Source organism: Citrus clementina, unplaced genomic scaffold, assembly GCF_000493195.1.
Source record: "Citrus clementina cultivar Clemenules unplaced genomic scaffold, Citrus_clementina_v1.0 scaffold_7, whole genome shotgun sequence".
NCBI classification, from domain to species: domain Eukaryota; kingdom Viridiplantae; phylum Streptophyta; class Magnoliopsida; order Sapindales; family Rutaceae; genus Citrus; species Citrus x clementina.
This window is the reverse complement of record NW_006262075.1, coordinates 6,420,868-6,442,684: the sequence shown is the minus strand read 5'-3', so window position 1 is coordinate 6,442,684 and position 21,817 is coordinate 6,420,868. Positions and strand designations below refer to the sequence as shown.

Here is a 21,817-nt window from a genome sequence, read left to right as displayed (position 1 = left end):
ACATCTGCTGCAATGGGGTGGGGGGACTCCTCAAAGCTAATGTGACATGATACAATCATCAATCATGGACTTGTGGGGGTTTCATTGATCTCTCCTCTGAAAATGTATATAAAATTATATGCAAAAGATAACAGGCTTATCATAAACACCATAATAATTTTCTACTTCTTTGTTACAATTATTTGGTTCATGTTACTATAAACAATACTTTTCTTTTCATTTTTTTTTATTTCTTATGTTAATGACTAGATTCATGTTTACCTCCACGAGCTCAACTAAGTGATTTTCATGAAGTTTTCTTTAGTTAAGTATTCGAGTTCAAATTCTCGACAAGATAGGAAGTTAAAACTGATTTATATATTATTACAATTGATTTAGACATTATCCACTTGTGTATACGTTTCAAAAGAAAATATGATACCTTTGGTGTCAAGATATTGGTTGCACCAAAAATATACCTTGACAACAAGGCTCTTAAAAAAGATAATAATAATTTGAATACTACTTCTAATACATTAAAATTAGGGTTGTGTAAGTTCATATTATAATCGGATTCAGAAGAATCCGATTGGATTTCATATAATTCAGATTAGGAAAAAATCCATATGATTCCAATTCGAACCTCAAATCTAATTCAATCTGATCTTATCTGAATTATATCAAATTTAGATCGGATGAATATTTTAGATAAATTCAAATTCAAATCGGTTCAGATGAGTTCAAATTTTGGATAAAAGCCATCTCTCACATTTTCGACCTCATCTCTTTTCACCTCTCTTTGAGACAAAACTCATTGAAGCCAGTGGAGTACCCAGCTTAGCCGGCATCTTTCTCTTCAATATCGTTAGCTGCTAAGACACTATCCTCGAACGAGGAGGAGGACGAAGAACAAGCAGCAAAGAAAGAATAGGAAAGCCCAGTTGGTGGCTTTTCAAGGCGAAAACGAAACAGAGAAGTGGGTGATAATGATGAAGAAGGTGAAAACTTTACGTGGGTTAATGGCTAATGCTGGTTTAGAACTATATGAAATTAGGAATTTTTACGTTTGTGGCTTTATGCTTTTATATGTTCTTTTTTCTTTTTTAATAGCACTGGTGTAACTATGATCGGATTATTCAGATCGACCCGAATTTGATCAAATTTGATTAGACGACACAAATCATATCCACTCAAATTTGAAGCAAAATCCAAATCCGATCCTAATTTGTATGGATTGAATTGGATCGAATGATTCAGATCTATTCAAATCATATCCAATGCCTAGGCCTAATTAAGATTTATTGATAAAAAATTTGTTGTTCATCAAGTGCGTGCAAAATTATACTTGAAAAGTTAAATTAATTTAAGTACTAACTATTTCATGAAAAATTTACATTATCCTTAATAATTCGTTTTTATACAACTTAAAAAATTTGAACGCTAAACATTCATTTATTGTTTATTTTACCGTTAATAGCTTCAAACCACATCGCCTCAATTCCATTAGAACTTGAAATTGGTGGGTTACAATCGTGTTGTTCTTTATGTATCAAAGCGGCCCATTTTTCGGCTTTAACTAAGTACATTTCTAAAATTACCCTTTTAAACCTAATCATTTTTTGGGCGTAAAGGCAAGGTGAAAAACTTCTTTGCCGTGTAAGCTGTAAGTAACTCAAATAATGGCCATAAAAACCAAGACATTAATTATATAATTTATGCTTTTAATCATGCCACTCCGCCCGTACAATAAATAAACATTCTCTCTTTCTCATTATAAATAACACATAAACTAACTCCAAAACTTTATAAAATCATCTTCTCTCTTTCTTTCTCTCCATACCCACGCGTGCACGTACACATGCACATTCATATATAAAAAGAAAAGAAAGCTTTGTCGTCATGGCCATAGTCAGTACTTATGATGCGTGATTGATTTTGATTAAGCATCTATAAGAGTGAACAAAGAAAGAGGCCGTGCGTGCGTGCGGACAGGCAGTTTAAGATTAGTGAATTTAGCCAATTAATTATAATGGACAATTTATTGCTGATTTTGTTCCTAACAGCGGCAGCAAGCTTTTTCTCCACTTTAATTCTATATCTCAGATCATCATCACCATCATCATCAAGATCAAGAAGAAGATCATTCACAAGCCAAAGCCATAGCCATGGCCATGGGCAGCTTCCTTTAGGCACTCTTGGTTGGCCCATCGTTGGAGAATCCTTAGAGTTCATTTCTTGTGCTTTAACTGACCGCCCTGAAAGTTTCATGGACAAGCGCCGTTGCATGTAAGTGAATTAACATAAACACACCATATGTTGATTTTGTTTTTCTCTTCTTCTTAGTTTTTTTCCCCCATATTTTGATAAATAATATGTGGTTTTTAAATTATTAGGTATGGTAAGGTGTTCAAGTCACATATTTTTGGGACACCAACTATAGTATCAACAGATGCAGAAGTGAGCAAATTTGTTCTACAAAGTGATGCAAAGGCTTTTGTGCCATTTTATCCAAAATCACTCACTGAGTTAATGGGAAAGTCCTCTATTTTGCTCATCAATGGAGGCTTGCAAAGGAGAATCCATGGACTAATAGGATCTTTCTTCAAATCCGCTGACCTCAAAGCTCAAATCACTAGAGACATGGAGAAATATATTCACAAATCAATGGAGAACTGGATGCAAGATCAGCCCATTTACATTCAGGATGAATCCAAAAATGTAAAAATCTCTCTACTCTTATTATTATTATTATTAGTATTTGAAATTTGAAGATATTCAACTCTAATATAATTCTTGAAGTTTGAAATTGTTCTATCTTAGATTCCGCTGTAGAGTACGATCGGATGATAAAACAAAATATGTGTCAACTCTTTCTTTGGCTTCTTCTTTTTCATTCTAAGTTTTATGGGAAAGTAAATTAAAAGTCCCCATATAGACAAAAGATAAACGACAACTCTCTCTCTTTTCATCTCTTTTTTCCCCAGGCCCCCCATCTTGTGAAAAGAAGTCATTGAAGTTTGAATTTTATCTCTGGCTTCTACTTAGGTTTTATTTGCTATTTTATTTTCTTCCTTTTTTTTTTGGGTTAAGTAAAACAAAGGCAGTTGTCTATGGGGTTCATAATAATTTTGCATGAATCATGTTGTCTGGGAAATTTTGATCCATAATAATTATGTCACATAGTACTTTTCAAAAGTTACTGAGAAAAGAAAAATACTCTTTTTGTGCCTCTGCAGATTGCATTTCAAGTACTTGTCAAAGCATTGATTAACTTGGATCCAGGTGAACAAATGGAGATTCTCAAAAAACAGTTCCAAGAATTTATCTCTGGCCTCATGTCTTTACCTGTTAATATTCCTGGTAGCCAACTTTATAGGTCATTACAGGCAAGTCAAATTAAATGGAAATTAAATTAACTAATATGGGCGGCCATATGCACGCATATGGGTTGAAAATTTTTATTTTGATTTTCAGGCAAAGAAGAAGATGGCTAGGTTGATACAAGAGATTATTCAATCTAAGAGGGATGGTGGCATGTCTAATATTAATGTACCTAAAGATGTTATCGATGTGTTGATGATGAACAATGCAAGTGATCAGCCATTAACGGATGATTTAATAGCAGATAATATGATTGATATGATGATTCCAGGGGAGGATTCAGTGCCTGTTCTGATGACTCTTGCTGTAAAATATCTCTCCGATTACCCTGCTGCTCTTCAGCAATTGACGGTATAGTCTTGTTCTTTTCTTTTTGGACTTATTATTATTAATCGGCAGAATTATAGTTTTTTTTTTTAAATGTCAGTGTCAATGTGTCATTGATTATAAGTAAGAAGCTTCATATTTGATGCCGTGATTGGACTCAGCTAGCTACGTGGATTTTTTTGCGGCCAAACATTTACTAAATGTTTTGCTTTTGTTTGCATTTACTATCATTATGTCATTGTTGGTTTTCTTGTCATTTTACACGTGAGTAGAACAGTGAGATAAGCATTCAATTTCTAGGTTTTGCCCTCCTTTTTTAGTATAGCCACAGCGGAAAGCTATAGTATACCTCATCAAAGAAAACTAGAACAGTACAATATAAGCGGGGCCTATTTGTCAACAAAAAATGTATAGTTTTCAATTTTGGGGCAAGATGACCTATTCATATTTTGATCCTTATTGTTGCTCTTACTATGTAATATCATGTGTGGCTATCATTATTCATTGTTGTACTATTATCCATTAATTATTAACCATTCATTTTCCATTCTTTATATGATCTCATCAGGATGAGAACATCAAGTTAAAAGAACTCAAAGCTCAGCTTGGAGAGCCATTAGCTTGGAGTGATTACTTATCTTTACCTTTTACACAAAATGTAAGTTATATATATATATATATATATATATATATATATATATATATATTAGTTAATTACCTCATGTTAATTATTGTACGTATATATAACATTGATTTTTAAACAGGTGATTACAGAAACTCTAAGAATGGGAAATATTATAATTGGTGTGATGAGAAAGGCCATGAGAGACATTGAGATAAAAGGGTATCTAATACCAAAAGGATGGTGCTTTTTTGCATATTTTAGATCTGTTCATCTTGATGAAAGTAACTACGACTGGCCTTACCAATTCAATCCATGGAGGTGGCAAGTAAGTAGCCAGAATTTAACCCTCTTTATTTTTCGGGTTGTTTTAATTTGAGATTCTACTTAAATTTTGGATTAATTTGTGGAACTCACAGGACAATAAAGACATAAGCAACAGCAGCTTTACTCCATTTGGAGGTGGACAAAGACTATGCCCTGGTCTTGACTTGGCCAGGCTCGAAGCTTCCATCTTCCTGCACCACCTTGTTACTCAATTCAGGTAACCAAATTAACTAACTTATATATATTTCACATGAAAGATGTCTCAATACTTGCTTCCAAACGTGCACCTTCCTCAATATTAATGACACATGTGACCTATAAACTTGCTAGCAAGAGCTGTAGATTTCACATTTTCCTCTGTATTTCATTTTCCAAGTGGGTCAACTACTCTTATGTGTATGTGAGAAAATGCCAAATCCTAGCAACACACACCAAATGTTACCCACTTTCAGCTTGTAAGTGAAAAATTCAGACCCAGTCATAAAAAGATCCTTTCTATTTATTGCTTTAATTATTAGTATACTTAACGAGTGATGTGTACCTCATATTATAATCTTATCATTGACAGCATATTGAATGGTTCCCTGTGTATATATTCATTGTGTGCCATCTAATTTGTAGTTCACCTGTCGATTAAACTGGCATGTTCAAGGAACCTTGACTGGTCAAAATCCATTATAAAACCAGCTAGGCTAGGGTTATTATATATTATATAGATTAGCCCTATACCATTAATAATATAGAAAATTAGGGTATGCTAGGGTTTCAGAAAAAAAATTATCTGATTGGTCAAACCCTCATTATTTGACTGCTTTTTTTTTTAAATGTTGACAATTCAATATGGCGAAGATTACATGGTTTGATTTTTGTTAATTGAAATGCAGGTGGGTGGCTGAGGAAGATACAGTTGTCAACTTTCCCACTGTAAGAATGAAGAGAAGGATGCCAATTTGGGTCAAAAAGAGAGAAGATTATAAATTGACTTAGATCATTGAGCCACTTGATGAGTCAAATTACTTTGGCCAGCGTCCAAAGAAACTTCCATAAAATGATGCATCAAAAAGCAAACCAACAGGAAGAGACCAAATAAAAGACAACAAGAACTAGGGTTTTGGTCCTAGTGCACACGTGTGGCGGCATCAGAAGCTGACACGTCTACTTTGTCCTCTTTTCATATTTTATAGGTTATTGCACAAATAGCAATTGTAGTATATATATTTTTTATTGGGACCCAATAATTAAATAATATCATTATTATTATCACTCTTTGATCGAAATTTTCCATAATTGATTCTAATTACGATCTCCTCCTTTTCCTCTTTTTTTAAACCTTTTTAACATGAAAATTTTATTTTAAAACAATTTGTAATAAGATAACCATGGGAGCAACTTTCAACTTTCTAATTTTCTTTTTCATTAAAAACAAAAGATACAGTCTTTTGTTGATTATGATAATCGGTAAAATGCCACAAGGGAAAGATAGGGACTTAATTGAAATTATGCCTATTTAATTATGGATGGGGATATTTCCACCCCACTATTTTTGTAAATCCACTCAACTTCTAGAAAATAATTACAATTGGTTCACAATATTCTTAAAAAATATAAATTAATAAAAGTTTTATACAATTAATCAATTAAATCCTTTTATTAATTTTTTTTTCTTAGGTTCTTTGACCATCTTTAATGATAAATTTTAATATAACTTTTATTTTACTGTTTTATTATTATGATATAAAAAGCAAAATTACCCTCATAAAATATGAGTTATTATATCTAATAATTTAGGTATTTAATTTTGCGACTTATAATCTAATATTTTTAAATGAAAGCTAATTATTATTTTACTATCCTTGCGTGTAAATGGCATAAATTTGATAGTCTAATGATTTACATGAGAATTGTGCTATAAAAACACTATGTTAATTTAATTAAATAATAATAATCATACTAATAAAGTAGTATTAGAAACAATGAGTTTGGTACAAATTAGAAAAAATATTGAAGTTAAAGCAAATTCTTCATAATTTTACAAAGCAATCTTTAAAATCAAATATAATAAAAAAATCTAAGTCGCAAAAAATGAGTTAACAGTTAAGATAGATTTAATTACTTAATTCTTAAAGCTCTTCTTGATTTGAGAATTTTAAAAATAATGTGCAACTTTTATAATTATTTTTTGAAATGGGGTGGATTCACAAAAAAAATGTGGGGTGGAGACTGGAGATATCATCACTCTTTAATTATACATAAATTATACATTTTGGTCCTTCAGTTTTACAAGCTTCATGTTTTGTCTTCCTCACGTTTATGATAGCCCCAATTATTAAACCACAATATTAATCATGATTGTCCATTGATCTACCAAAAGTGATATTAGTGATTCATTATTAGGGAAAAAAAGGGAAAAATAATTATAAAAGGTGAGTAAAGACAAGTTTTAATGTAGATTATTCGAATGTGGAATTCAATTAAAATTAACAAGCAATTCACAATTTTGATAATGATGGATAGAAAAAAATTTGGAGTCGCATTATTTTGAAGGAGGTCCACAATCTTTTTGCCAGTGAAGCTTCATCCATAAATGGTCCAATGATGAAGGTACTGATTGATATATCTACGAAATATGAACAGCTCATTCTTGAAGTATTGTGACTTGCAATATTTGGTTCATGCATTCTACTTTTTGGGTATTTCTTAATTTCAAACAAATCATAATATATAATCAATGCCATCTTTCTGAAATCATGAATTTCGTGGGATTTTGGAAGTTCCAGTATTTGATTACGTAAGCACTCATACAAGGAGTCGTGTTTGGTTAATTTAATTCTACACTTTAGATTATAATAATTCTCGTATTAGTTACTGATTAGTTATATAAATCACTTTCTAGAAGAAGAGGATGGAATTTGTCATTATAAGAGTATTGAAGATAATTAAGCTGCCAAACATTTCTCGACAATGACATACTATTGATTAATTAATCCAGAGATGATGAAACAAAACTGTTGACATCCTTATCGACTATCATGACTATTGTTAATTGTCATTATTGTTTTTAATGCAACAACGATCGCCATTAATTGTCTTCAATTAGAGAGATAATCAATCTTATCTTTGTTATCGCGTCTACATCTACAAGGGCATGATAAATTAACATAACAAATTTATTTTTAATCAATTAGAATTTTGTACATATTGGAAGATATAATCAGTTAGATATTGTTCAAAGTATATATATATTTGGTTTTTCTTGGGTTTGAGTGTCTGTATTTTGTAATCTTCTGCCTCCTTGTTTATTTGCAAATCATTTAGAAGGTTCGTATTTCATAAAATATATCAATCCATAAGAAATTAAATTGATAATTAGAAGCAACGAATCTCAAATAAGTATTAAAAAAAAATCAACTGTGATAAACTATGATCAAGGGATTAATAACTCTAAACAATTTAATAGGGAAACAGGCAGGAAAACATAAAAAGCTTGTATGTAGGGCTCAGTTAATTGCATGCTGGCTAGATTGAACCAACTGACTAAGCCCAGCCCGAATACAATTTGGATAAAACGTTTGAGCTCCGAAGTTATGGGCTAAAGGCGATAGTGGATCGGCCTCTTCAGAGTTCAAACCCCACCGTACCGGGGGGAAGTTGGGACATTTATTTTGGCATCCCACTTTTGTTTTTGCAAAGCTGTTGGTGGTTACGACAAACATCTCAAATTTTATATTAGATGATGCGTGACGTGTCTATTTTTCAAGTGACAAATAAATTTTAAAAATTTCTAAATGTATTAATGAACAACACATCATCTTAGGTGAGATATTAAAATATCTAACAGTACTCTTAAAAATTATCTTAGCTTCCTTTTCTATGTATTTCTTGTACTTTCCGTAATATTCATCAAGTCACAGTAACATTGCTTCAACAATATTGAAAAACAGTAGGCAAAGAGTATGAGTTATTGGTACTGCTTTATCTATTTGATTATCAATCTTTGAATAAATTAAATTTATCCCAAAAAAAAAAAAGAAATTCAAGTGAATTTAACTAATGGGTTAACTGTAAAAACAATTGGTTTGTTTGATTTTTTAAAAAAACAACTAGAACTTTATTATAATTTATCCTTTTGAGTAGGATTTTCGCACTCCTAAATTATTAATATTCAATATTAAGACAACACTTCATCATTTATAGTCAACGGACAATTTTTTTTCTTTTTCTTTTTCTTTTTTTCTGTGAAAGAACTCAACTGGCAATTTGAATTGCAGGGTATTACTCTTCTAAGACGTTTGCCGCCATTGGAATCAAGTAGGCAACAAGTAATGTTTAACATTTTCATGATTTATTAAATTAAAAGAATTTTCTTTACCTTTCAAATACTTGAGTTTGAGATCATAAGTTAAAAGCAATATTGCAAGAATATATATGAACTAAAAGTAGCATCAAAGCAAAATTTTGCTGGAAGTAAAGATAAGGAATATGGGAATGCATCGACCGGAGACTCGAGGGAAATAGCCACCTAAGATTCTTGAGGATGCGTGGCTTCTTGGATTCGAACAATAATTTTGAAGAGGAAACATCCCAAAACAAAATGAATATATACTATGCGTAACAGCAAAGAAGATGTTAATTTGCAGAAATAAAAGATTGGATCAGCGAAAATGAGATTTGGAAAGAAAAAGTACATGGAATTGCTTGAAGGAAACCACAGATATCTTCGTTAGAAACAGAATTTTGCACAAAGTAATAATGAATCTTGGAATCAGTCAGAGGAAAGCAGATACCATGACTAGCATCAAAGCAATATATTGCTTCCATCAAGCCCTTCAAGTAATTAAAGGATTCCTTAATTTCTTAATTACTGTCCTGTCTATAAATAGCCAGATGGAAGATCATGTTTAGAATTATCACAACCAAAGCAAACCACAACAAATACTTGAAATTACCAACTTTTGCTTAGATCAAATTCAATAACCATCTTTGACCATGGCTGAAGTTATCGTCTCCACAATCTTGGAGCAACTGGCTTCAATCCTTGTTGAACAAACAGCTGCAGAGGTCAGACTAATTTCGGGTGCCGAGGAGGAAGTCGAAAATCTCCACCGCCGTTTCCATTTGATTAAAGCTGTTGTTGAAGATGCAGAAAAAAGACAAATGAAGGAGAATGCAGTGAGAGTTTGGTTGGATGATCTTAAGCACGCATCCTACGACATGGAAGATGTGTTGGATGAGTGGAACACTGCTATCCGGAAGCTGCAAATGAAGAGATCATCTAGAGATACAAATGCTTCTCAGCCTGTGAGAACGGTACGTCCTTCCTTCATCATCCCTTCTTACTGGTTTTCTCCTGGGCAACTAGTCCGGCGGCATGACATTGCTACCAAGATAAAGAATGTAGATAAGAAGGTAGACAATATTGTTAGGGATATAAATGCCTACGGGTTTATTATCTCGAGGGAGCAGGGATCCGGGGAGGTCGCGCTTCGACCAAGCACTACCTCTTTTCTTGATGAATCTTATGAGGTACGTGGAAGAGAGCACCTCCAGATTAAGGTAGCAAACTTGCTAATGAGTGGTAGTGAGAGCAATACAGTTAGTACTGGTGGTTCTAGTCAAGTGCCTACCCAGCTCCCTATAATAATTTCGATTACAGGAATGGGTGGAATCGGAAAGACCACTCTTGCTAGACTAATTTTCAATGATAATGTAGTGAGTGCCCATTTCGATAAAAAGATATGGGTTTGTGTCTCTGAGCCTTTTGACGATATTAGAATTGCAAAGGCAATTCTTGAGTCTTTAGAAGGCAAAGCCCCTGATGTAGTTGAATCACAAAATGTGCTAATGCAACTACACGAATCTATTGAGGGCAAGAAATTTTTTCTTGTCCTCGATGATGTGTGGACCGAAGAACCACAAAATTGGGAGCGATTATGGGGTTGTCTTAGATGTGGTTCAAAAGGAAGTAGAATTTTAGTAACCACACGTAAGGTAAAGGTTGCTATTGCCATCGGAACCACCAAGTCCAACATAATTCCAATAGAATTATTATCTGATGAGGATTGTTGGTCAATTTTTAGTCAAGTTGCACTTTCTATAAGGTCAGATATTGAAGAGTACAAAAAATTTGAAAATATTGGTAGACAGATTATAGGTAAGTGCAAAGGCTTGCCTCTTGCAGTCAAGACTTTAGGTAGTCTCTTGCGTTTTAAACGGAAAATTGAAGAATGGCAAAGAGTTTTGGAGAGTGAATTGTGGGAATTAGAAGAAGTAGATAAAGGGCTTTTAGGGCCCTTGTTGCTAAGCTATAGAGATTTGCCTCCTCCGTTGAAAAAATGCTTTTTGTATTGTGCTATTTTTCCAAAAGACTCGATGTTAGAAAAAGATAAGTTGATTAGATTGTGGATGGCTCAAGATTATCTTAAAGTAAAAGGAAGAGAAGATATGGAAGTAGTTGGTGAAGAATATTTTGAGAGCTTAGCCATGCATTCGTTATTTCAAGATTTTGAGAGAAGTGAACACGATGGTCGCAAGATAATAAGGTGCAAGATGCACGATATAGTGCATGATTTCAGTCAGTTTCTCACAAAAACTGAATGTAGTGCTCTAGATGTTAATAAGTCCCGATTACAACTTCCTTGTTGGAAAGCTCGACATTTAATGATTATGGGGGAAATGTCTAAAGAGGTGCCGTTTCCTTCCTTTGTTTATAATGAAACAAAATTACGTAGTCTTGCGGTTCCGAGGAGGCTATATTATAAGCGGACAATAGCTTCTTCGAAATTATTTGATCGGTTGACTTGTCTGAGGTCGATCGATGGTCCACCAGTTCGAAAAATTCCAAAAGGAATAAAAAAGTTGATACATTTGAGGTATCTTGCTTTGGGTTGGAATCCATGGATAAAAGAATTGCCAGAGGCATTGTGTGAATTATGCAATTTACAAACCTTAGATGTGAGTGGTTGTGACAATCTAAAAAGATTACCTGAAAGAATCGGAGAGTTAATCAACTTGAGGCATTTAATGAACAGTCGGCAGGATGATTCAAGTTACATGCCTAGGGGAATGGAGAGATTGACTAGTCTTCGAACGTTGGGCTCATTCGTGGCGAGTCGGGGGAAGAGCAGCAAAGCATGTAGTAGGCTTAAAAGCCTGAACAAGTTGAAACACCTTGAGGGGTCTCTTACATTAAGAAGGTTGGGAAATGAGAGAGATCTTGGTGATGATAATGATGATGAGAAAGTAGATCTCAAGAGCAAGATGAGGTTGGTTGAACTGAATTTATGGTTTGATCGTACAACGGAAACAAAGGGTCATCGAGTAGTTCTTGAATGCTTACAGCCGCCTCGAAGTTTAGAGAAATTAGAAATTTTGGCATATGAAGGTGACACCATACCCCCGACCTCGAATTGGATGCTCTCATTAACCAAGCTGAGGGTGCTGACTTTACGTCATTGCTTCCTGTGTGAATGTCTGCCCTGTTTGGGAAAGTTGCCTTGTCTTGAAACACTCACTTTAGAGGGTATGACAAGTGTAAAAAGACTTGGTAATGAATTTTTGGGAATAGCAGAAGACGACCAAGCTCGAGGTGATCAAGCTGAGACAGCATCATCAATTATTAGGGACACCGCCTTTCCCAGGTTAGAAACACTCATATTCTTGCTTATGACAAATTGGGAAGAGTGGGATGATTGCGAGATTGCCGGAGGAAAAACAATTATGCCACGTCTTCGTCACTTGTCGATTTGTTGGTCCCCCGAATTAAAGGCACTGCCAGACTACATTCTCGGATCAACATCACTAGATAAGTTGTTAATATATTATTCTCGTCATCTTAACAATCGATACAACATGGAGACAGGACCAGAGTGGCCAAAAATTTCTCACGTTCCCAACATTAGTTTTACTCCTCCTGGTCCAGCTGCACAGGGAAGTTTGTAAAGATCCTCGAATCAAACAATCTTCAGGTAATTTCTAAACCATATCGTCTCCTTTATTACTTATATATGTACGTCTGTGAATAAGTTGGTTCAAGATTGGTCAGAAATTAATTTCTATTAATAATAATAAGTTACATAATATGTAAATCAGTCTTCAAGTTTTTTTTTTTTAAAAAAAAATTTCTCTTTCCTTGCAATCATGGAAAATGTATCTGCCACATTACTTATTGTGATCTGTTAAACTAAAAGAAAAGGCCACTAGGCAGATTGTATATGTACATTTAGCAAAAACTAAAAGCAAACTTAAAAAAAGAAGCTGAATGTGTTGTGCAATTGATATTGGTTCGTGGTAACTTATTATTAATATATAACTAGTACTAAATCACTGCATATGTTATGAGTAGTGTTTAATTATTATGAATTCTAAATTAATGTTGATTGCATTTTGCAGAAGCAGAAGGGGGATACTACATTACATATTTACGTTCAACATCAATATGTTCTTGGCTGATGACATGTTTCGGGTTAGTTTTAGATATTCGTTATAAAGCCCATGTTTCTCATATGATCTTGTTCTAATTTTCTACTTGTTCTAATTTAAAGCATACTAATTAAACAGTTCTTTTGATTTCAGGATATACATGCATATGGAGAATGCTACTAGCGTACAGGAGTAACTTCTTCTTCTTTTTAACTTTCGAGAAGGTTTATTATGTGTGTAATTGGAAGAATTTAAAAAATATTTTTCTTTTTTTCTGGTTAAATTCATTTATTATTAATATAAATTTATGGCCAATATTGCCCGTGGACGTAGGTCAAAAAGACCGAACCACGTAATTTTTTTGTGTCTTTTATAATTTTTTTATATTTTACGTTTTACTAATCGAATAAATAGAAATAAAAAATATATATACATGCGCAAAAATATATGAGCAGATGTTCCATGAGCAGACAATCCACGAGCAGACGATCCATGAGCAGATAACCCATGAGCAGACAATCCATGTTAATATTTTGTGTCTTTTATAATTTTTTTTATATTTTACGTTTACTAATCGAATAAATAGAAAGAAAAAAAATTATACATGCTCAAAAACAATACATCTCACTCACGACTAGTTTAATCATGACATTTAATTGCCTCAGGTTATGAAAAGAGGATATACAAAACATCAATAATGCTACTTTGACACAAAATTTAGCTATAAAATTTTGATAAAATATATGAAAAGACTAATACGTCCTTAACTTCATTGCAAATAGTTTGTTTATAACTACTTAGACTAGAGTTTAATATTTTTCATATGTTTTTTTTCAAAATTTCGCAACCCAATTTTTTTGTTACGCCAAGCAATTGCAACTTGGATTTAACAATTAATTATTACAACATATGATATACGAGGTATGCTTACATGTGTATTGCAATTAAAACTATTTCATTGAAAATTGAAATGAAGACTCAGCACTCAGCAGCAGTTTCATTCAAACATTTCAAGAAAATGAAAAACTGGATTAACGGAGAGATGTTAAAGCAAAGTATCGATCGTCGCAATTATTGCATATCGTCGTTATCGTTTTTAATATTATTAACACAATTGGCAAAGTCCTCGTGAATCAATCGTCCTCAAGAGAAATACATTTACGATTATTATTTTTCATCGACGGTCTTTGTACTCAATTTTTCTTTAATTTTGAATACCCACGTAGTAAAATCTCGTCTAAGCTAACATAAAATTAATTATAGTATGAATTATAGAATATGATCTGTGATATGTCAAATAAGTGTAGAAAATGAAATATAATCTAGGTATTAATAATTAGTAACACAAAATTTTATACAGGGAGGGAACAAGCAAGAATTGGCATTAAAAAGGCATTGAACCCGCAAATTTTGGGCTTTAATCGGACCCAATTACTCAGAATCTTTTTGAGACAGTATGGATTATTTTTTTTAAAAGGAAAATAATTTTTACATTACCTTTATTTTAAAATTTGTATCAATCAACTATTTTAAAAATATTAAAATTTTAAATAAAATGATTATTCTGACCCTAGATAAATTTAAAATTTTGAAAATAAAAGAATTATAATTATCATTTAATTAATTGATAAAATATTATTAAAAAATTAAATGTGTGAGTACCTTTTAATTAATTGATAAAATATTATTAATTTTTTAATCCTTTTGACCTAAAAAATGCGTAATACTCATCTCAAATATTTTTTTTTTTTTTTCGTAATCATACTATCACAATTATCAAACCATTTCATTGTTTAAATTAATCACTAAATAATAATAGTGTAAAGCAAATTTGAATAATAAAAAATATAATTACAAAAATTATCATTTAAAATTATAATTATAAAAATAAAAATCTTAAATTTTGAGATTTATTTGTTTTAATAAATTCAAAGGTATTCTTATAATAAAAAATTTTTATTTTAAAAAATTTTGTAACATAAAATAATTTTTTAATTTATTTAAGGGTAAAATAACTATTTAAGGGTAAAATAGTTAATTAATATAAATTTAGAAATAAAAGTGATTTATAAAACATATCAAAATTTCGTAGTGGTTATATGACAAAATAAAGGTGGAGCGGGGATAATTTTCCTTTGGTGAAAAAACAAACGACGTCGTTTAGTGACAGCAGAACGAACCACTATTACTTGTACTGTGTAAATAATTCTTCTTCACCAAAACCGCCTGAAACCAGAGGAAAACATATTACAATACCAACTACTTTTCTGTTTTCTCCTCTTTTTTTTTTTTTCAAAATATCGATCAAGCCCCTGACAAGACCCCTAATTTATAATCTAACCCCTCTTGTTAGGTCCGGTTTCTTCTTTTTCTATAATTTGTGGGGGGAAATAATTAATTCAGAAATCAATTTTTTAGTCATCGCCTTTGTTTAGGTATGCACGTGAAATTAGCGTTTTTGTTATTATATACTTGATTATTGGAATGTCTTTGAGTTGATGAGAGGATTGTTATCTAAATTTTGTTCAATTGAGTGTAAAGTTCGGTACTTGTTGGGCTTCTATTGTTTCTGTGCAGCGGAAACAGGATATTTGGGTTTATGTAAGTTTGTTTTGTGAATTTTTTGGGTGGGTTTGAGTTGACTTTTGAAAAAATAGAAAGTTAAATAAAAATGATGGGTTCGTGATTTTGTTTGATTATCTAATAGAACAATATTTTATGTATTTTATTTTTTTTGTTGCTACTAGTTGAAACAAGAATTGAAGGTATGGAATTTTGTAGGTGATGCTCTCTGGGCATGTGATGGAAGTTGAGGCTTTTGTTACTCCAGATGGAAATTTTTTCTAATAGATACCCAGTGGAATGGGAAGGTTGCAAATTTTGTATTGGGTGCAATAACTTTAACTTACCTTGATCGATGGGACCCTGTGATTCCTCCCAGTGATCATATTAATGTATTTCTAGAAAACTTCATCAATGTTAAAATATTTTGTGTATTCTTGGTATTAGTTGTTTCTAGTCTGAGTTTTGTCTTGATATTACTAATGTACCAAAAGATGCTATCGCTAACGGATGATTTAATAGCAGATAATATGATTGATATGATGATTCCAGGGGAGGATCTAGTCTGAGTTTTGTCTTGATATTAACGTTAACGTACCAAAAGATGTTATCGATGTGTTAATGATGAACAATGCAAGTTATCAACCATTAACGGATGATTTAATAGCGGATAATATGATTGATATGATGATTTCAGGGAAGGATTCCGTGCCTCTTCTTATGACTCTTGCTGTAAAATATCTCTCGAATTAGCCTGCTGCTCTTCGGCAATTGACGGTATAGTCTAGTTATTTTCCTCAGCAAAATCTTCTATGGGCTTGGGGCGTCACAGGTTATTGTACATATAGTAATTAGAGATGGCAAAATCCACCATAAATTTAAGGCTTCATGGGACTCTATTTTAAATGGGGTGAATTTTGAATAATTTTTAGGGAATGAAAGAAAAATAATTCTTAAATTCTTAATGGGATGGAGTTTAGTTTTGTACTCCTCACTCCACCCCCACCCCCAATCCCCATTATATATAAATATTTTTTAATTTTTATTTAATAATTTTTATTTTATCAATTATACTATTACAGTGTTAGTTAATAATGTTATTTATTTATTTTTACTTGATATAAATGGGTTATAAGTAAAAGAAAACTCTACAATATAATTTTTATTCAACTTTAAAACATTGTAATTTTTTTTTCTTTCTTAGGATGTTGCTCTTTTCAAATGTTTTTCAATTTTGATATCATTTCAAGATATTGTTTAAAACGTTTGAAGATTTTTTTAAATTATTTAAATACTTTACAATCTAGTAATGATTTTATTTTAATTTTTAATTTTTAATTTATTGAAATCATGTATTTATATTTACTATAAAATAAATAAATATGGAATTAAGTGGGGACGGAAAAGTTATTCCTCAAGTGGAGATTCGTTATCTCCACCCCACTAAATTTATGAAGGAGTGGGGTGGGGAATGAAAGTAAAATTTTTAATGGAGTGAGGAATGGGGTTGGCCTCCCCACCCCCAACCTACCCCACTTCATTGTGATCCCCAATAGCAATTGTAGTATATTTTTTTTTTATTTGGACCCAACAATTAATAATTATCATTATTATTACTATTATTATTATTATCACTCTTTGATCAAAATCTCCCATAATTAATTCTAATTACGATCTCCTCCTTTTCTTTTCCCTTTTTTTAGCATGAAAATATTATTTTAAAACAATTTGTAATAAGATAACCATTGGTGCAACTTTCTACTTTCTAACTTTCTTTTTCATTAAAAAAAAAGATAGTCTTTTGTTTATTATGATGATAAGTAAAATACCATAAATACGAATTGATTTCGAAATTCATACATTTTAACTTTGATCAGAGAGAAACGTAATATATAATACATGTTTTAAAGATATATATGTTGAGGTCGACTTATATAAGGGAAAGATGGGGATTTAATTGAAATTATATCTATTTAATTTTACATAAATTTTACATTTTGGCCCTTCAATTTTACAAGTTTCATGTTTTGTCTTCCTCAAGTTTATGATAGCCGCAACTATTAAGCCACAATATTAATCACGATTGTCCATTGATCTACCAAAAGTGATATTAGTGATTCATTATTAGGGTAAAATAGGGAAAAAAAATTATAAAAGGTGAGTGAAGACAAGTTTTAATGTAGATTATTCGAATGTGGAATTCAATTAAAATTAACAAGCAATTCACAATTTTGATAATGATGGACAAAAAAAATTTGGAGTCGCATTATTTTGAAGGAGGTCCACAATCTTTTTGCCAGTGAAGCTTCATCCATAAATGGTCCAATGATGAAAGTATTCTTGTGCGCGGAATGCGTAATATGCACACTAAATAATTATAAAAAAAATAAAAGTGTGGTTCAATAATTGTACTTACCTCCACATGATTAAGAAAAAATGATTATATTACTAATATTTATTTAAATACAATATTTAAATAAAAAAATCTCACATCTTAAAATTTAAATACATTCAATATATTTTTACACACTTAAAAAAAAAACTTCTCAATTATTCTCTCTTTCCACTTACGTACTCACTAAACAATTCTTCACTTAAATTATTTTCTCAATTTTGGAATGATGTGATCGAAGGAATGCATTGGTATTATGGACCTCTCTAAGTTACGGTTATCGTTACTTTACTGTAACTTACAGTTCGTGATATGACTACCTAACCAATAAATTCATGCTTAGGTGAGCATGACAGCAATTAAATGGAATTTGTTTAACGGTTAGCAGCTAGTCACTAAAAAACTTAACGCAAGAGACTCCCGTTTATAACCGGTTGTGAGAAACGTAACGACGCCGTTTTAACCATCAAATTGAGAACACAAAAGGAGTTTCTTCTCGAGACAACCTCCACCATCGAATTCCAGCAACACATATTTCAAACCCATTTTGGCAGCTTATGAGTATGAAGAATAGAACGCCAGAAACATGAGTTAGTCGTTGAACCACACTTTAAACTCAATTCATCACAAAACTTAATGAAAATTACTGTCACAATTAGCAACGCTAATAATGGCAGATTTTGGAAACTTCTCAGACACAGACGAGGAGTCAGCAGTGGAAGATATAATCACTCAAGCGATGCTAAATCGATAAGGGCATCATCCAATATCGATGCTAAATCGATAGAGGGGAAAATAATGCAAGTCTCGTGCCCTGCTGTCGACAATCCTTCTACTTTGCACCCTTGTACTTGCATCCCCCTCCCACTCTTCTCATCTTCTTTGGCTTTCGTGGCCATTTTCTGTAATTCAACGGCAGTACAACAATCAATCATCAATGGGTATATGCCAAGCTCTTTTCAAAATTGGAATAAAAACTTTGGGTTGATATATTTCATTTCCAATCAAGTTCGATTTCATTTATCTAGAATCCTATATCATTCCCTCTTCATTTTGAACATTTTTTGTTTGACAACCATCTTCAAACCGTTTCATCTAGCCCATCACTTGAATTAACAAATTCAGTTGGTTTGCCATTTATTACTATTTTTGCATAAATTTGACAATATTCGTTGGATTCAAACTAAAAATATCTAACGGTTTAATATAAGCTGGACAGTATGTTACGTTAAACACAACTCAGAGATTGCCTGATATTTATTGTGGAGCTTCTTCTCTTCATTCTGTTTTAATAATGGAAAAAGCTATTTCTCCCGATTTTAAACCCCAAATTACACCCCGAACTGAACCGCACCGTTTTGGCGAATTGAAAACGCACCGTTTAACCTTTGCTTTTGACGATCTCTCTGTACAAAATCTATCTCTCAGTCTCTCACGCACCCGCAAAATCTCTCTCATTTAACCTCGTTTAACCTTTGTTTTTGACGATCTCTTTAGCAAAAGAATCGACAATACTTGCTAGCCAAAATATTTGATTACGTGATCATTTCTTATTGGTGGTCCCTCAAAGTTATTTCCCCGACTTGGATCATTAATTCGTTATTATAATTCAAAGTTGAATTTTTTTAAACAAGAGAAGAATCGTTAAGAGTTTAAGAAATTAAAAAAGGGATGGCAAATTGGTAACTCGGGAGCATTCCGCAGACAAGTTATGTGAAAAACTGGTACGTTCTTAACGAATTTATATGTTGTAGAAATTGACAATTATTATATATTATTAATCATGAGTTAATTTCGTTAACGAAATTCGGAAGTTTGAATTTATGTAAAATTATTTGTGGAAAAAAAATTGGTTGGAGTCGGCGGCAGTGGCAGTGGAGCTGGGGATAGAAGCAGGCGGCGTTTACCGTGGGCGTAAACGTAAATAAATCTGACAGCGAAGGACTGGATCGTAATTCCAATTCCAATTCCAAGAAGCCTGCAGTTATTATTGAGTAGTTGAGTGTTGGGTTGAAACGAAGAGGAACACGGTCTTCTCAAACACGTGCAATTAAAAAGGAAGAGAAATACGTATATGGAGACAGCTCCGATCTTCTCAATCACGTGAAATAAAAAAAATAAAAGTGACCGTTTTAAAACGCACTGTTTTGTCAAATTCGGAGTTAAACTTCCGGGGCATATAGCAGCGCTCTATAATAATTGCAAGCCTACGTTCAATGTAGGCCACAAGCTTCGCTTTTCACATGCCATTGTCTGCCACAAGCTCAAAGTTTAGGGTACCGTTACGTTGTTTCTCGGGTTTAGTGCCCCATGTCTTGTCTTTTTCAAATTGATGTAACGTATAATGGTTATATGTGATTTGAGATTATTAACATTAAAAGGTTGATGTAAAATAAGAAAAATTAAAAATTTTAAAATTATGACATAAAAATTCATAATTTTTTTAATTATTAAATTAAATTTTTAATTAAATGACTTATTCTTACATTTATTAATATCTATTTAAATAAATAAATTTATTTATTAATTAAAAAATTAATTATTTTATTATATAATTAAACTATGTATATTATTTACGAATTATAATTAATGATAAATATAAATATTATTTTTTTAATTTAACATAACGACAATTAATTTTCCCTCATCTATATGACCAATGTTCAAATTCCATAATCTCTTTTATTCCAATACAAGAGATTTTACTCTCAAGTAAATGTAATGTGCAAAATTAAAAAATAAATTTAATTTGATATTCTAGTAATTAATGTTGTTTTTGGTAACATAAGATGTATTTAACATACTATCAATTATTTAATTATGTAGTAAAAATATGTTAATTTACTAATAATAATAAAGTGTTAGTTTATAAATTTGTAAAATAATTTTTGTTTGTTTGAACAATAATTTTGTATTTTTAGTTGAATTTTGAACAATAAATTTGTATTTTTAATTGAGTTTTTGTTCTTAAAATAAAAAAATAAATTTAATTACACACTTAAATAAATTAATATTTGTTACTCCACCCCAATAGTTTAAATAGCCATTAGTACACATTCATACTATTGAGATATTTCATTAATTTAATTAAGAGAAGGGTAATTTTTTTTAAAATAATTACTCTATTTTAAATATTTATGTAATTATCTTTTAATTAAAATAAATTTAGCCAAATTTATGTACTAGCTAAATTTAGCCACATGCATGCACATGCTCAACAAGTACGGATTGATATATCTACGAAATATTAACAGCTGATTCTTGTCGGCCACTTGCTAAATTTAGCCACATGCATGCACATGCTCAACAAGTTCTGATTATGTATATCTACTACATAAGAACAGCTCATTCTTGAAGTATTGTGACTTGCAATATTTGGTTCATGCATTCTACTTTTTGGGTATTTCTTAATTTTAAACAAATCATAATATATAATGAAGGTTTTAAACAAATCATAATACAGCCACATTCATCTTTCTGAAATCATGATCTCGTGAGATTTTGGAGGTTTTAGTATTTGATTTCGCAAGCACTTACTCAAGAAGTCGCGTTTGGTTAATTTAATTCTACACTTTAAATTAATAATAGTTCTTGCATTAATTACTGATTAACCATATGATTTTTTTTTTTTTTTTGGTTGCAATGAGATAATCACTTTCTAGAAGAAGAGAAGAGACTTTGTCATTATAATTTTGTTCTATATGATTTGGTGATTACTTTTCCAGTATCCACTAATTATAAATAGGAAAAATAATCCAAACCGTCGATTTCAATGGACTTGGAAAAATTTGAAAGACATGACAAAAGAG

General features: G+C 31.7%; 2 protein-coding genes and 1 long non-coding RNA gene across 3 annotated transcripts; all 3 read left to right on the top strand.

Annotated features, from left to right (window-relative positions):
- The first annotated feature begins 1,792 nt into the window (after positions 1-1,792).
- On the top strand, positions 1,793-5,864 carry LOC18036987 (3-epi-6-deoxocathasterone 23-monooxygenase). Its single transcript, XM_006426457.2, has 8 exons — positions 1,793-2,265; positions 2,373-2,697; positions 3,216-3,365; positions 3,454-3,711; positions 4,256-4,345; positions 4,452-4,637; positions 4,729-4,853; positions 5,521-5,864. Exons 1-8 carry the CDS (start codon positions 2,009-2,011, stop codon positions 5,621-5,623), a joined length of 1,494 nt encoding a protein of 497 aa, XP_006426520.1. The 5' UTR covers positions 1,793-2,008; the 3' UTR covers positions 5,624-5,864.
- Positions 5,865-9,622: 3,758 nt separating this feature from the next.
- LOC112096779 (putative disease resistance protein RGA3) lies at positions 9,623-12,138 on the top strand. The gene is made up of 2 exons (XM_024180468.1): positions 9,623-12,017; positions 12,125-12,138. Exons 1-2 carry the CDS (start codon positions 9,623-9,625, stop codon positions 12,136-12,138), a joined length of 2,409 nt encoding a protein of 802 aa, XP_024036236.1.
- A 72-nt stretch (positions 12,139-12,210) lies between these two features.
- On the top strand, positions 12,211-13,273 carry LOC112096833. Its single transcript, XR_002904675.1, has 3 exons — positions 12,211-12,600; positions 13,025-13,097; positions 13,208-13,273. It is a non-coding gene; the product is annotated as an uncharacterized LOC112096833 (long non-coding RNA).
- Positions 13,274-21,817: the final 8,544 nt, after the last annotated feature.

Coding starts and splice junctions, on each gene's coding strand:
- LOC18036987 (XM_006426457.2), top strand. CDS start 2,009: ATGGACAATTTATTGCTGATTTTGTTCCTAACAGCGGCAGCAAGCTTT. Junction 2,266..2,372: donor ATGGACAAGCGCCGTTGCAT/GTAAGTGAATTA, acceptor TTAAATTATTAG/GTATGGTAAGGTGTTCAAGT. Junction 4,854..5,520: donor CACCTTGTTACTCAATTCAG/GTAACCAAATTA, acceptor ATTGAAATGCAG/GTGGGTGGCTGAGGAAGATA.
- LOC112096779 (XM_024180468.1), top strand. CDS start 9,623: ATGGCTGAAGTTATCGTCTCCACAATCTTGGAGCAACTGGCTTCAATC.